The sequence below is a fragment of the Quercus robur genome, chromosome 9, assembly GCF_932294415.1.
Source record: "Quercus robur chromosome 9, dhQueRobu3.1, whole genome shotgun sequence".
NCBI lineage: Eukaryota > Viridiplantae > Streptophyta > Magnoliopsida > Fagales > Fagaceae > Quercus > Quercus robur.
In genome coordinates this window covers 14694060-14711038 of record NC_065542.1, presented here as the reverse complement: position 1 = coordinate 14711038, position 16979 = coordinate 14694060, and the positions used below count along the sequence as shown (strand labels likewise).

Genomic DNA, 16979 nt, shown 5'->3' with positions numbered 1-16979 from the left:
AGATCAGTGGTACTTGGTGGTTTTCTCATATCAGATATATAGACATAAATAAAATTAAAAAAAAAAAAAATACAGACGAGAAGATGAAGAATTTGTTGAAGAGCGACTTGTGTAGCAACATGAAGAATTTACCTGCAGCAACACGAAGAGGATTGTGTAGCAGCATGGAGGAGAGGCTTGTTTTGAAGATGAGATGAGAGGGATTAGGTGAGCTACAAACCTTGATTTATCAAAGGGCAAAATTGGGTTTTCAATAAAATATTTGGGCAATTTGGTAATTGAAGACAGCTTTTCAACGGTAACATTTATCAACATATGTTGGCTTTTGCAAAAGCTCACCAAAGCAGTGTTGGGTTAAAAGCCCGTTTGTTCACATTTCAAAAAGCAACGTTTTAGAAAAAGCAGGATGAAAGTGCTTACCAAAAGGGCAGGATGAAAAAGTGGATTGAAAAAGCACTTTTTGCACTTGAAAAAGTGCAAACAAACGGGCACAATGTTAGGGGTATAATCTTTTTTACTTTTTTTTTTCCACAACTCCTAATATGACTTGTTGGGATTGAAGTGAGATTATTGTCTCAATCCATCATTAACAACATTTTTATCATGCATTAATTATAATTAGTATATAACTCATGCATATGCACAGTACAATTAAAAAAAATTACAATTACACACATATGGATTCAAATTATATTCTCTCTCTTTTTTTCTTTTTTTTTTTTATAAATTTCTTTAGGATATACACATGAGTTTACTCTTTCTTTTTATTATTATTTTTTGTTTATTGGGCTTTTGATGATTTATTTATATTAGACTTTTCGTCTTTTGCACCTCATTAACTCATCAAAAAAAAAAAAAAAAAAAAAAAAAAACTTAAATAGGATGCATGACACAAAATTAGACAACAATTGAAATCCAATTTAGAACCTAATTAGATTTTCACAGTTTTACCTATTAACATATATATAGATAGGTTACATCAAGCTATCAACAATTGTAAATAAAAAATATGGTAAGTTGTAAATTATACCCCTAAAGTTCGGGGGTGACACCATAACGTTTCATAATTTAGATTTTACCCCCTAAATTTTAGGGTTGTTTGGATTTTACTCCCTAAAGTTTGGGAGTATTTGAATTTTATACCCTAAAGGTTTAGAATTGGGGATGTAAAATCCAAACACTTTCAAACTTTAAAGGAGTAAAATTCAAATTTTGAAACTTTAGGGTGTAAAATCTAAATTAACACAACCAAACTTTGGAGGAGTAATTTGCAATTTACCCTAAAAAATAAAAAATTGTATTCATCTAAACTTATGGACAATATTATGGTGTCTAGTTGTTAGGATCATATTTTGTATGAATTGGCAAATTCAAGTCAAAACGCACTTATGATATATTTGATTCTTAGTCTAGTTTATTCTTAAAGTGTTCAAGTGGTATTAATTGATGACTAAACCAAAATAGCTTAAGAATTGCTCAGAACTGTGCTGCAATTGCTGTCCTAATAGATTTCCCAATAGTAACTGATCAATCGAGGTCACTTATACCTCGATGGCAAGCTAGATAATAGTCAATCAATCAAGCTTCATTTATATAGGATTCCAGATTTTGTTTAGATGATGTGGCATCCTTGGATTTGTGCACTAGGGTTCTAGGACACCTTGAATATTATTTTTAAGAGTCGTCGTCACATACACAATAGACACACATCATTGAGAAGTTGTTGCTACGACCTTGTGCTCCTTAAGGTTTTGTACCAAGCTACTTCAAGTTAATCTGTTAAAGCGTGTTGTTATGAAGAACTTTGTGTCCACCATCTACATCAATTAAAAGTTGTTGTAGACAGTCAGTCACATTGATAGAAGATCTGATCCATGCAACTGTTAGCTACGTTGATAGGAGATTCATGCTAATCGAATAAGTCTACTATCAATCTTGGTCCATCCGAATTGGAGCTGAACTAGTTCCAATAGGTTTTACAATCATAGGTATTTGGGATTGGGTAATCTCTACACTTGTAACCTTTATTATGTTTTAGTGGAATCTTCAAGAGTGATAACCTACATAATCTTCTAGTGAGGTTTTGCCTAAGAAGGTTTTTCCTAACGTGACCATATCGTTTTGTCAACTTATTTTTTTCCTTGCACCTAGTTTACACATGGTTTTGCCTTTGACGTTGTAAATGAATATTGTATGAAATTAATCTAATTAATAAACTTTTTGTTTTTTGTTTTTTTTTTTTTGAGAATCAACATCACAAACTTTATTAATTGTGGCTATGAAAATCAGCCTAAAGTACATCTGCAATCTCTAGTGGTACATCTTTCATCCAGACTTGTAATGAAGAAAATGAAATTACTCATCTTGCAAGCGAGTGAGCTACAATATTACAATGCCTCCTTACATGAGAATAAGAAATAATGGAGAAATGAGAGGCTAAGTACTGTATATCATTTACAATATGACCAAATTGGGAGAGATTGTGAGAGTTTATGGTTAGAGCATTCATAAGGATCTGTGAGTCACCCTCTAAAACTCCTTTATTGAGACCAATTTCCAGAGCCAACTCCATTGCATGCCTTGCTACCAACGCCTCAACATCTATGGCTGTATTGGGCAGGGGGATTCACTGCGACATAGACACCATCACTTGCCCCTCGCTGTCTCAGATTATCACCCCTATTCCAGCATAATTCTCTGCCTTGAAGAGTGCCCCCATCGAAATTTATTTTGTATTGCTGGTGCTTTGGTGGCTACCACTGAGTTGGAGGTCCTCCTACGGGTTCCACCATGGAAGTATTATGCTGCGAAAATTCCCTCAATCTGCTACAAGCTTGCTGCATGAGGTGTGTGAGAGTTTCACAGCTCTTACCCACCCGCAATTCATTTTGTCTCTTCCATAGAGCCCACACAACCATAGCAAATAGCTCCGAGTCCCTGTTCTCTGCCAGAATGCATCCTATGAGATCGACAAAATTAGTTGTTTGCCATAGACTACGCTGATTCCGTGCTGGTATCAAGAGCCAAATTTCCTCTAGTTTCAGACAAAGATAGAGGGCATGGAGGAGATCTTTGTTCTGCAATTGGCATTGATCATTGTAGTCGTTGTTGATAATCTTTCTTCTCACTAAGTTTTGCTTTGTGGGGAGGGAATTTTTTGCAACTAGCCATATCAAATTTTTCACTTTGCTTAGGTACTTGAGACTCCATATCCTTTACCACAGTGGTTTGAGCAACAGAGTGTCAGATTGTCCAGGTTGTTGATAGAGTTCTCCGTCTGCAGAAAACGATAGCCAGTCTTGACCATGTAAGCGCTAGTAGCACTGTGATGCCAGATTAGCTCATCGGGCTATTCTATAATGCAAAGGGGTATGCTTTTCACCAAAGCTGCCTTGAATTCCATCAATGTTTCGTCTATCAAATTTGTCCTCCAATATCTTCTGTCTTCATCAATTAAGCTATGAACCTTAGCTTCAACCAGCCCTTCTATTTGTGGAGATAAAATCATTGGTGAGTGTCATTGGGGCAACCACCTATCTCCCTAAATATCGACAAACTTCCCATCACCAATTCTCCATATTGCCCCGTGCTTAATAACATCTCTCCCTTTTATTATGCTTTTCCATGCATAGGATGCCGAGCTTAGACATGTGGCTTCCATGATCGAACAATGTGGGAAAAATCTCGCTTTAAAAATCAGGTAGAAAAGTGTAAATTTATCATGGAGGAGTTGCCAAGTTTGTTTGGTGAGCAATGCATCATTGAAGCATGATAAATCCTTGAAGCCCATCCCTCCTTGTTCCTTTGGCTTACATAGCTCTTCCCACCTTACCCAATGCACCTTTTGACTATCTCCTCGTCCCCGCTGCCCCCAAAAGAATCTTCAAATGAGAGCCTCAATGTCATGGCAAAGACGAATCGGTAATTTAAAACATGACATAGTATATGTAGGGAGTGCTTGAGCCACCTCTTTAATCACAATTTCTCTCCCAGCTTGTGATAGGAGCTTGCCTTCCCATCCTTGAAGCTTCTTCCACATTCTTTGCTTGATATTGTCAAAACTTTCCTTCATTTTTCGGCCTATGAAACTTGGTAATCCCAAGTACTTCTCATATTGTTGGACCACAGGTACTCCAAGAGCCTCTTGTATTGAAGTTTGCATTTGTTGGGAGGTAGATTTGCTGAAACATAGAGTTGTTTTGTCTCTATTTATTTGTTGTCTAGGTGCTCGTTCATAAGTGGCTAGGATCTCTAAGAGCTTTTCACACTCATTTATTTTTGCCCTACAAAAAATAAGGCTGTCATTTGCAAAAAGAAGGTGTGTTAGTTTTGGTGCACTTCGACAAATAGAAACACCCCTTATGTCTCCATTCTCCTCTGCTTTTCTCAAAAATCCATGGAAGCCCTCCGTGCATAATAGGAATAAGTATGGAGATAGTGGATCCCCTTAGCACAACCCCTTTGTGGGTTTGATGTGACCATGTGGCTCCCCATTGATCAATACCAAATAAGTTGCTTTAGAGATACATTGCATCATTAGATTTATCCATGTGTCCCCAAAACCCATCTTCTTCATTAATTGCCCCATATATTGCCACTCTACCCTATCATACACCTTGTTCATGTCTAGTTTAAGTGTCATATACCCCGTCTCTCCCGAAATATGATTTCTCATGTAATGGAGAGCTACAAAGGCCACCATAATATTATCAGAAATCAACCTGGCCTTCACAAAAGCACTTTGTTGTTCCGACACTAAATGGGGTAGAATTTTTTTTCAACCTGTTAGCCAACACTTTTGAAAAAATTCTATACAAGACATTGCTAAGACTAATAGGGCGATATTGTGAAACATATTTGAGATGATTAACTTTAGGGATGAAAGTTATAAATGAATAACACAAAGATGGAGGGAGGTTACCCAAATTGAGGAATAATAAAATTGCATCAAGGACCAGTAGTGTTGGTAGAAAATGGGCGGCATTGCATCTGGTCCGGGTGATTTCAAAGGAGCCATCTGCTTAAGGCCTGTCTCTACTTCTTCAGCCATAAATTCAACCATCAACTCAGTGTTCATCTCGGCTGTTACAACCTAAGGTACTTGTGCCAAAATCTCATCAAAGCTATCCGGGTTTTGGGAGGTGAAAGGAGCTAGATAAAACTCTAAAACAATGTCCACCACACGGCTTGGAGTTGTGCACCATTGTCCATTATTGTTATATAGCCCCTTAATATAATTTTTCCTCCTTTGTGAAGCTTTGCTATGAAAAAACTTTGTATTCCTATCCTCATCTTTCAGCCACTGAACCTTCACCTGCTGCCCCCACATCTGTGCCTCTCAATCAAGAAATTTGTTTATTTCTTTCTCCAATTTTTTCATCAAGTTCACCGACCCCCCACTCTGTGCTAGTCTTTCGGCCTAGGCAAGTTGTTTTCTTTCTTTTTTTTTTTTTCTTTTTTTTTTTCCAGCTCCCTTCTTACATTTTGGAAACATGCTTGCTCAATTTAGTCAATCTTTTCCCACAAGTATCAATCTTTTTTATCACTCTCTCACCCATTGGATTTGTACAGACTTGTTGCCAAACAGCTGCAATTGTTGCCCCACACCCCGGTTCACTCATCCACATCTGCTCAAACCAAAAAGGCCTTTGTTGCTTGCATTCCATTCCATCTGGAGTAATTAACAGTGGCTTATGGTCTGAAGTAGTAACATCTAGTTAGTGAACTTGTGTGTCCAGAAACAAAGAAAACCACTCATTGGTTGCCACCGCCCTATCCAACCTCTCCTATACTATGAAATTATCAAAATGCTTATGCCAAGAGAACCTTGATCCCATAAAACCAAGATCCATAAATCCACATTCATCCAAGATGTCTCTAAATACTTGCATTTGTGTATGAGGTCGAACTCTTCTACCCAATTTCTCCGATTGCTTTGTGACTTCATTAAAATCTCCCGCACTTAACCAAGGTGCTTGACTTCGGGTTCTCAACTTTCTCAAATGTGCCAAAGCTTCATGTTTGAGTCAAGTATCCGGTTCTCCGTAAAAACCTGTGAATTTCCACTCCTCTTCCTTATTTTTGCAAATTGTGGCATTAATATGGTTTTTTGTAAAAGGTCTCAATTGTTAAATCAAACTCCTCCTTCCAATACATCACCAAACCCCCTAATTTATTTCTCCTAGATGGAACAAATCTGTGCCTAAACTTCAAGCAGTCTTGAATTAAAATTAGCCTAACTTCATCCGTCCATGTCTCAGCTAAAAACACAACAAAGGGATCTTTTGCCCACATTATCTCTGCAAGCTAATTTTATGTTCATTGGTTCCCAAGCCCCCAACAGTTCCAACATAAAAGACTCATTACTTCTAGCGGGGCTGGGAACCAACCTCCGCTAATATCACATTGTCACCTTTGCCTACCCGAGAAACAGATTTCTTCTTCTTTTGTAACTTGGACTGACCCCCATTAGGACGAGCACTCCTTTTTTACCTCACTACCTCTGCCATAATGACATCTATGCCTGGGATGGACCTAGCCAAACGTTTCCAAGTAGCTGAGTTCCCTATGTTGATGTTTGAAGTTTCGGGTATAACAGAGAGTGGTACATGAGAAAGACCATGTGGTGATTGAGTGGACTTCAAAAAGATTTCATTAATAGTCATTGACTCCAAATTCTTTTGCTTACTCGTAGAAGAGTTTGATTCTGAATGAAATTCTATGGCTGCATCAAATTTCCTCAAATCACGATTTATTTCCTCAAGTTTCTCTTTAAACAGGCCAGCAAATAAACTTCTCATATTTTGTTCTGGATTAGTAGCATTGACTTCACAAAAATCATTGTGATCCGTATGGGAAGGGCTTGATTCCATCGGATTTGCCTCCTGAAAATCAGGGAATTTATTGCCTTCCTGATTTGGTGTCTCACTTCCCTTATCTGGTCTTATAATCTCTGGCGCCGGTCCTCCTCTTCGAATCACCACTGGTGGTTTTTCAGGCAGTTTTGAGGTAGAGGTTATCGTCAGACCAATGGATTTTGTTTTATAGAATCCCGAAACAAATACTGAATTTCTTTTTGATTGCATGAAGGGTGGTGCTCTGATCCATGCACCGTATTGTTGAGCCTCAGTTGGTAATGTACCCTTGCTTTCAATCCACAACTCGAAGTCTCGGTCATCATGTGCAAGGCTGCCACACCAGTAGCACAGGTTTGACAATCGTTCATACTTGAAAGAGACCCATAGTTCCTTGCCATTCTCTAAAGAAACGACTCTGCCTCTACACATTGGTTTGGAAATATCCACCTTAACCCATACTCGGATAAAGCCATCTCCCATAGTTTCTCCTTCATCCATGTTCTTATCCACCAAACCTACTACGCCACAGATTTTTTCAGCTACTGCCCTTGTTCAGAACCGGATTAGTATATCGTGTACCTGAATCCAGAAAGTAACCGTGTTAAATTCTATATCAAGTACATCAACCTCTTTATCATACCGGTGTAGAATCATAAGGTGCTTGTCAAAGCTCCATGGTTTGGTATCTAGGACTCGCTCCATGTCAGTTTGGTTGTCAAAGGTAAAGAGGACCACATGATCACTCTCTTTAGTCACCCTAAAGCCGTTCTTCATTCTCCATATGGGTGTGAATGACTTTGCAATGGCCTCGACATTCAAAGCACGCTTAGTGAGAAACTTTGTAGCAAGGACAAAATTTGAAACTGCTTCCGCTTTTGTAATGCAAAGGTGAGATCCTTCAACATCCAAGAGGGTAAGGCAACTCCAAGATTTTTCTAACTCCTCCATTGATTTGAAACCAAGGAAATGAAAATAGTGTTATTAATAGATAATCAATAATAAATGGAGGAGTTAAAACAACAATCATAATAAATTCTTATCAATTTAAATTTATATTTAATTTTTAATAGATAATCACAATCAAAATAAATATCTATTAATAACTATTATAATTATCAAGTCATAGGCAAAAGGAGAGAGAATTTTTTTTTTTTTTTTTTGGAAAAACAAATCTTCTTTTTTTAGAAAAAACTTTTCGGTGTATTTCAGGGGTTGGTGACTAGTTGAGTTAATGCTTTAATCCTAGATCATTTTGTAAGGATTACAAACAAATAAGTTGGTGAATATTATTTTTTTTTTCTTTTGTGGAAATTATGATTCAGATTTATTTTTTATCATTAGCCACATGGAAAATTACAATAATCTACTTTGGTTGATTAATTATCTTTCTAACAAATCACCTATACTTGGTACTTTTCCAAGAAATCACACGATGGCTTTACTTCTCGTGGTCCATATGCAACGTTGACAAAAGGCAAGACCCCGTCAAACAAGCCTACGTGGTAAACACCCGTTGGTTGAAACCCATGGGAAGGTAGGACGGTTTCCACAGAGAATGAGAACTCATCTTTTGCCGTGATGACAAAGCAAACAAAAAATAAAAAAATAAAAAAAGCAAAACTATTAAAATTAGAAGACTGAAAAAATAAAAAATAAAATAAAATAAAGAATATTCAAAATGGAAGTCTTAAAATTGTTCAAACGGGTCAAACTTCACATTCTTGAACCCCGAAATTCTCTATAAATACCTGCTTCATGTTTCTCAACATCCACCAACATAAACAAACTATTAGTGCTTTTGCGTTTTGAAAGAGAGACTATATACAAAACCATTAGTGCTTTTTGAGTTTTGAGAGAGACTATACAAAAAAGCCATCACTGCTTTCACACAAACCACAAGGAGAGAGAGAGAGAGAGAGAGAGAGATATGGGGTTGCTTGAGCTGGCTACAGGTTTTAACATAGCCGTGTTGCTGGTCTTTTTTCTCTTCCTGGTCACCTTAAGAGTGTTATTTTCTTGCTGGATTTCACCAACTCTTAAGTATTGGAAAATTCGGAGAAATGGGTTTGGAGGTCCAACTCCAAGTTTTCCTTTTGGTAACATTAAGGATATCGTTAAGATGTCCAGTGATTCTTCGTTGCAGTCTTCGAATTCTCCACATGATATACACTCAAATGTTTTTCCCTACTTTGCACAATGGCAAAAGAGTCATGGTGAGCTCCTAGCTAGCTAGCTAGATATATATTGATAAAAGTAAAACTATATATGTGCTGTCAAATTTGAATCAATATTTGCATTTAGTCAAAAATATTATATCTGTATCATATATATATTTTTTCGTTTAGAAATTATTGGTAATACAATTGTATGGAAACACAAAAATGAAGTCCTTTTGACAAGGTATATACTACTAATGGAGTTCATCACCTATATACACTACAAAGAGGTTGATTTTTTTGTTTTTTATTTTTTTTAATGATTCAAAAATTTACATACCAGGTATTCATAATATTTTGTGTAGGGCTAATATATAAGTGTAATTTGTGGTGCAGGAAAAACGTTCATATACTGGCTGGGCACAGAGCCATTTTTATATATAGCAGAGCCTGAGTTCCTAAAGAAAATGTCTAGATCAGTCATGGCAAAGAGTTGGGGAAAGCCAACTGTGTTCAAAAATGATAGAGACTCTATGTTTGGCAATGGTTTGGTGATGGTTGAAGGAGATGAGTGGGTTCGTCAGCGACATGTCATTACTCCTGCATTCAATCCAATCAACCTGAAGGTCTCTCTCTTTATTCCTGATCTCTCACCTAAAATGGAAAAAAAATCTAGCTGGTTCTATTAGGATCTAGAAATAAATTTCATTATAGTACATCCATAAAAGAAACAATAATTGGTCAACAAATTATCTTTCATTTACAGTTTTTTTTTTTTTTTTTTGGGTTCTTACAAACATTAATTAGTAAAACATAACTATAAACTTCTCCTTTACTTCTCAAAGTTAGTCTCTACTGATTAATTTCCATTCTGTTAATTAATTCCCACTGAAGATCTAAACTTTCTTTCTTTGTTTAATTTTCTAGGTTATGGCAAGCTTAATGGTGGAGTCAGCCACTAATATGCTAGATAATTGGACTACCTTCATTGATTTAGGGAAACCAGAGATTGATGCAGAGAGAGAAATTATAAAAACAGCTGGAGAGATCATTGCTAAGACAAGCTTTGGTGTAAGTTACAAAACTGGCCAGAATGTGTTAGAAAAACTAAGAGCCCTGCAAGTGACTCTCTTCAAATCTAACCGTTTTGTGGGGGTCCCTTTTAGCAAATTCTTTTTCCCTAAGAAAACCCTAGAGGCCAAAAGACTTGGCAAGGAAATCGACCAACTGTTTTTATCAATCATAAATGATCGAAAAAATTCGATTAAAGGGAAAACTCCACAAGACTTGCTAAGCATATTGCTTCAAGGGAGTCCTGTTGATAGTCGATTAGGAAAGACATTATCACAGCAGGACTTAGTGGATGAGTGCAAGACTTTCTTCTTTGGAGGCCATGAGACAACAGCATTGGCAATCACGTGGACATTGTTACTTTTGGCCATGAATCCAGAGTGGCAAGACCAGTTGAGAGATGAGATCAGAGAAATTGTTAAAGATGGAGAGATTGATGTTAATACGCTTGCTGGACTAAAGAAGGTATGATAAATTTTTTTTCATATCGTATATTAGTAGCACTGTACTTGTGTCCTGTGAATTTGTTAGCTGGATATAGAGTCGCAATTAATGTCTTAAGGTACTATGTATAAAAATGAAATATAAGGCAGTAAAGATACATTGTGGCTGTGATTTAAAAAAAAAATTATATGGGAATTAAGGTTGTAATCCTTGAACAGCATATATAGAGGTATAGAGTTTTGGGGATATGGTTGCCAGTTAAGAAAACCATATCATCTTAGAATTATTATAGAAATAAACATTGTTTTTTTGGGGGGGGGGGGGGGGGGATAAGATAGAACCAACCAACTACAATACATCAGCAAATCTTTCTTTGTAATTTAATGGAGAATGAATATCTTTTTAGTTGGATGATACATGATAGGTGTTAGAAGTAGCCAAATTTATATGACCTAAAACACTAATTGCTTTAGTTTATGGGATAGACATGCATGCAGTCATTCACATGCATGATCAATAATGGTGAGAGAATTAATGCTTGAAATTAGATTTGTATGCATTATTTTTAACTTTTCATAATATTTATCACTCAAATATAAAGAGACTTCTGTCTGATCTCATTTTTTAGAAATACAATATTGTTCTAAAAATTTCCAACAAAAAAAAAAATGGAATAAAAAGGGTCACTAAAAAACTTTGAGTGCATTATGGGTTGGATTTTGAAATACGTTTTGATATATATTTTAAATTATTTTTTAATGTATTTTTTTTTAAATTGCCTAATTAATTATTTATTTACTTTTCAATTTTTAAACAACCATCTCAAGTTCTAGAGAAATAAAATCATTGTTTTAATTTTGAGATGATTTGATTTTGAATTTAAGAAACGGAGAAGTAGAGAGACAATTATATTATCTATTACATGCAATCAAGGTTTCACAATGAATAAAAATCATGCACTCATATATATATATATATATATATAAACCCTACATTTTTTTTTGTAAAAGAAGAGAAGGGGTTAAGAATTATTCTTACACAAGCCTAGTTAATGTCTTAGAAATTTATCACTTCTCTCTCTCTCTCTCTCATAAAAATAAGAAAGGAGCCAACCTATGAAAAGAGGTCAATGATAGGTCAGTGTTGCGCAAAAAAAGAGTGGCCAGCTATGCCAGGAGTTAAGCGCGTGGGGGCTGAAGCACATGATTATTATGGCTTGGATTCATTTGGATTGTTGGATAGAGAGTAGTATTGGTCATTGTCACGTAGATACTACTACTAAATGGCATTGCAAATTCAAGGGTACTATGCCACCTCCACACGCCCTACCTTGACATTTGCCATCACCCTATTGGCATGACCGTCCAAAATCTTTACTTTCCCAGATGCACTTTGCGTTTTCTACTTGGGTCTCCGTCCATGTACAACCAGAGCTATGGATGGATATATTGAGGCCTGCCGGCCATGAATTCTATGTTTTTTTTTTATTTGGACAGATTTTTTTCCCTCACTTAATAATAATATTCTTTGTATAAAATATCAACTTCAAGAGTTAGACTTGAGTATAAAATTAATAAACAAAAATCACAAAACCTAGGCATAGTTACTTAGGTATCTTAGTGAATAAATTACATTGATGAAGTTAAGTATCATTTATAGAAAGATAAACTTTTTTTTTGAGAAGGATATAGAAAGATAAACTTGTTTACATTTAGTATTAGTTAATGTAATTATATGTTTGAATTTGAATTTAAGAACATGCATGCATAGATGAAAAGGGTTTTCTATATATGATTTTTTACTAAACCATGTTGAAATCTTACAAATGTAATTGTAATTGCAGATGGGATGGGTGTTAAATGAGGTTCTTCGGCTTTACCCATCATCACCAAACATACAAAGGCAAGCAAGAGAAGACATTCGAGTGGATGACTTAACAATTCCTAATGGAACCAACATGTGGATTGACGTGGTGGCCATGCACCATGACCCGGAACTGTGGGGTGAGGATGTGAATGAGTTCAAGCCAGAGAGGTTCAAGGGTGACATGTATGGAGGGTGCAAGCACAAGATGGGGTACCTGCCTTTTGGGTTTGGAGGAAGAATGTGTGTTGGTAGGAACTTGACGTTTATGGAGTATAAGATTGTCCTTACCCTAATTCTCTCTAGGTTTTCTTTTACCCTCTCCCCAACTTACACTCATTCTCCTACTATTTTGCTCTCTCTAAGGCCTAAGTATGGACTGCCTCTCAAATTTCAACCCCTTTAGACCAACTAGTTCAACATACCAACACCAATCGATTACTTTATTGTTCTAGCTAGTAAAATATAAACCACATGAAGCATTTGTCTTTCTTTTAGCTCGAAATATATATGTTGAATGAAAAGAATTTATTAATTACTCCCAAATCCATTATGTGTATCTTCACCTACATTATGTTATGGGATCTTGTAGCGAAAAGCATGTGTTCTATATATCTTTCAAATTAGGAGAGAGCTTTGTCTCTTTTTATGTCCCAATATATATAACAAGTAGTCCTGCCTTCATTGTCAATATCTTTATGTCATATTTTTAAATGGTAGCTTGAAATGAATTGTCCTATTGATTGCTCTCATATGAGATAAAGACAATTATCTATCATTAGGTTGTTGTGACTTTTCATTAGTCATTACAAAATATATGCGAGCTCTAGCAAGTTGAAGATTCCATGAGACCTGGCAACAAAGCCTTATTGGTCATTAAGATCACCCAATAAGAGTCTTGGATTCGAAATAGTAAATCATGCTAAATTCAAAATATCCCAAACCCAACCGAAAGAGATATAGTAGCTTGTAATAGAACTATATTCGCATACACATGCTTAATCAGGAGCTTATAAAATTTGACACCAAAACTGTGTGTCCAAACTGTACTTTACCCAAAAATTATTTTCCAACTCGAGAAGCAAATTCAACTTTGAATGAAATTTGATGGATTCGATAATGTCTCAATCAATAGAACTTTTGGCAAAGAAAGATTGAAAAAACACAATAAAGTAAAACTAATGCAAATAGAAAAAACAATTAAGAAATTTACTTGGATTAATCAAAAAACATTATAAACGTAACCAAAGCCTCTTGTGAGGATTTCACTAATAACAAACAATTACATAGAAGGCCTAAGTAATTTTTAGGTGCTCTCAAATTATGGAGAATTATGTTTTCTTCTCTCATATTCATAGTGGAGTCCACTCATTAAACATAACCAAAGCCTTTTGTGAGGATTTCACTAATAACAAACAATTATATAGAAGGCTTGAGTAATTCTTAGGTACTCTCAGAGTAAGGAAAATGGTTATCAAGCAAGTGATAATTTTTGCTAAATACTCCTACTAGCTTTAAGCCCCCTTACAGCACTTTTTCCTCCATTTTGATGAAATGTCAAACTTTGTGTTAGTGCGTCTTTCTTTTTTTTCCTTTTTTAAGATTTAATTATTTGCAGCTTCCTAAAACTTTTTTTTTTTTTTAGGTCTGTACTTTTACTTGGTTTATTTTTTAAGCAAGGTAAGGGGAAGAAAATAACTAACCCAAACACGAGGGTCAATCATATTGGATAACGGTAGCCCAATAAGCTTGAACAAGAGGAGCATCATGATTGCTAATTTGCTACACAGCACAGCGAGGCAAGCTATTCCTTGCTGAAAAGCAGCAGCATCACATGCATTTCAACCAGCCCAGAATGGACCAGCATAAACTTTTGGAAGGAACCCAATCACAATCAGTAACGCTGGGAAAGTCCCGAGTTTAATGATATGAAAATTTGGAAACCACCATACCAGTATAGGCAGTTGAACACAAGATTCCACTATGGCAAAATCACAAGTTTAAGGAATCACTAATCCCGTGGGGTACAGAATAGTAAAGAGCCTAACAAACGCTGAATTAGGATCTTTATTAGGCACGTCACATGACTTCAGAGAATCTGACTTTACTATGAATGATTTAATTGAACAGGAGTGTGACTGTAACATTCAATTGCATGAAACGCACTCATTGGATGCATGTTATTTCGAAAGGATCTGTGTACAGGAATAAATTATTCGAGTGGGCCTATAGGGTACTTATTCAATACAAGACACCTGATCTGAAATTGAGCAACCTTTTAGAAAAGTGGCAAGCTGGCTGGAAATCGCACGTGCATCCATTGTCTCTCATATGTTGCCAAATGACTCCATCCAATCTCATCAAGCAAAGAGAGCTTTAGTTCATAGAGCTTCTTCTTTGGAGGTTCCCCATCATCTTGAATTATGTCATTCAATGCCTGCTCCAGTAATAGGTTTAATTTAGACAAATGGTCAATTCATAAGTGAAATTCTTCAAATTTTATGTTTTTCTTTTCATGTTGGACGTCATATCCAGCAAAGCAGATGCAATATGATAGATTGACAAACAACTATGGGGTCGCACACTTACATCATTTTGATTAAAGGATGGACAGAGAAAATACTTTATTACAAAAAATATAATATTATGATACTGGACCCCAAAGTTATACAGGCATGGAAAAGCATTCTGTATCATTTCAGAAGTTTTAAGTTGAAAAACAATTGGAATGTACTGCTCTTGTACAAGGATGAAGATATTTCTGCAGGGTAACACTTCATAGACATAGAATACAATTATAATCTCAACTCAACAGGTAAAGATGGTTTTTGTTATTTCTAATAGAGTGCTTTCCCCACCCCATCCCACCCCCCAGTGCCGGGAGTGGATTTTTCTTATCCTAAAAATGTTTAATAAGACAAACTACACCGTTACAAACTATAGAGCAAATCAACATGCCCGCCTGAAAAACATAGAACTGAACATAGGCATCTAACTCTAAGTTCCAGCCACTCAACAACCATAAATATATATATATATATATATATATATATATATGTAAACGTGAAATATAAAATTCCATGATTGTCAGACAATAGATGAACATGAATGATGGAAGAAAAATACCTTCAATGCTGTTCCAAGCCTTCCACTACGTCTCTCACGTAGCACTAGGAGGATGCCATGTTTAGACGACTTCAAATCAACCCATTTCTTTAATTCTTTGAAGTTCTCTTCAAACAGATGATCTGGCTGGACACCAGACTCTGGTTGAGATTGATCACAAGTAATCTCCAAATCTTTAGATGAAACCAAGGACGATGCCTCTCCTTGCCCTGAAACAATAACGAGAAGGATGATGATAACAACAGCAACAATGATGGTGATGATATTGATACACAACTATATCAATGAAATCTTATTTTGTTTTTGATAATTAACATAAGAAATTTTATTATAAAAACCAACCCAGTAAACTAGAAGTGTACTGTAGCGGCACAACTTTTGATTGAACCATATCAATGAAATCTTGCTGCTTCTTCTTCTCTCTTTTTTCTCTTATTTGCATACTTTCCAACAAAAAAATTTATAAAGCTAAAATGATAATTATAATTTAAAAATAAATAAATAAATAAACCCTATTTAGATGTCACCTAATAAATTCGTCTGAAAAGGGGAATTAACTTTGACAAGAAGACAGATGAGTCTCACTAAATCCCAAACTTCTACATGGTAATAATCAGATGAGTTATCCCATTACCCAATAATCTCTCCTAGAGATATGGACTAAAATGGTGGGAAACGTGATGCATGAGCTGTGCATACTGTCTGTGCCAACGGCTCTTACTAAAGTTAATTAGATATGTTTCATCAGCAGCCATAGCTTAAAAATGCAGCAAGGAATAAGCCGTATATTACGGCAGTCATGCCCTCAAAAGGTGATACATCTTACCTTCTCACTGAAGGAATTCAGACAATAAGCAAACACAGCCCTCAAAAAGTGACAATTTTATGTTTTTGTTTTTGCTAACGTGATTATCTGGAGCTCTTTGAGTATTTAACTATTTCATTGGATATTTGTAGACCTTGGTCCCACACATACTAGGAAATTACATGGGATCTCTTAGGATTGGCCCCCAGATGCTGGCCAGAAGTTTCAAAAAATGACACAATTTAGTTTTACCTTTTCAATAACCACTTGCTTGTTGTAAAAGAGGCAATCATTTTCAAGCTAAGTATCACCTTTAAATCACACAAATTGGGATTTCCTATCTTCAGAATTTGGTTCATATATTTGTCCTACAATTTCAATTTCAACTAAAACAGCTAAGTAGGCTTGCACAATTTTAACCATAAGCATTATGGTCAGGACATTGATGCACATGGTGTCAAGGTTTTCAAACCCAAACCATTCATTGAACCATAAAAGAGAGAGGTTCTAGGTTTTTGAGGTCGAACCGGGGTTGAACCATGATGACATCATAATTAATTTAATAACTAATTAAAGCCTAAATATAGATATTAAATTTATAAAACTAGCAAAATTGACTAATATATCTATATATGTGAGGGAAATTTAATGATTTTC

General features: G+C 35.7%; 2 protein-coding genes across 5 annotated transcripts in view; one reads left to right on the top strand and one right to left on the bottom strand.

Annotated features, from left to right (window-relative positions):
• LOC126698518 (tripeptidyl-peptidase 2-like) overlaps positions 1–16149 on the bottom strand; it is an 80099-nt gene extending 63950 nt beyond the window's left edge. Inside the window, exons 1-3 of one of the 2 annotated variants that reach the window (XM_050395808.1) lie at positions 15860–15974; positions 15518–15726; positions 14543–14828 (exon numbers count right to left, since the gene is read on the bottom strand). In XM_050395808.1, coding sequence (XP_050251765.1) covers positions 14670–14828; positions 15518–15726; positions 15860–15959 — 468 coding nt within the window. In that variant the 5' untranslated portion in view covers positions 15960–15974 and the 3' untranslated portion in view covers positions 14543–14669. Of the gene's footprint in view, positions 1–14542; positions 14829–15517; positions 15727–15859 lie in introns of those variants that run through there. The other variant, XM_050395809.1, reaches the window with a different exon arrangement.
• The window catches only part of LOC126698510 (cytokinin hydroxylase-like), a 73927-nt gene continuing 65593 nt past the window's right edge, over positions 8646–16979 (top strand). The window contains exons 1-4 of one of the 3 annotated variants that reach the window (XM_050395794.1): positions 8646–9070; positions 9410–9639; positions 9941–10549; positions 12372–12562. In XM_050395794.1, the coding sequence (XP_050251751.1) occupies positions 8785–9070; positions 9410–9639; positions 9941–10549; positions 12372–12562 (1316 nt within the window). In that variant the 5' untranslated portion in view covers positions 8646–8784. Of the gene's footprint in view, positions 9071–9409; positions 9640–9940; positions 10550–12371; positions 13066–16979 lie in introns of those variants that run through there. The other 2 variants (XM_050395792.1, XM_050395793.1) reach the window with 2 other exon arrangements.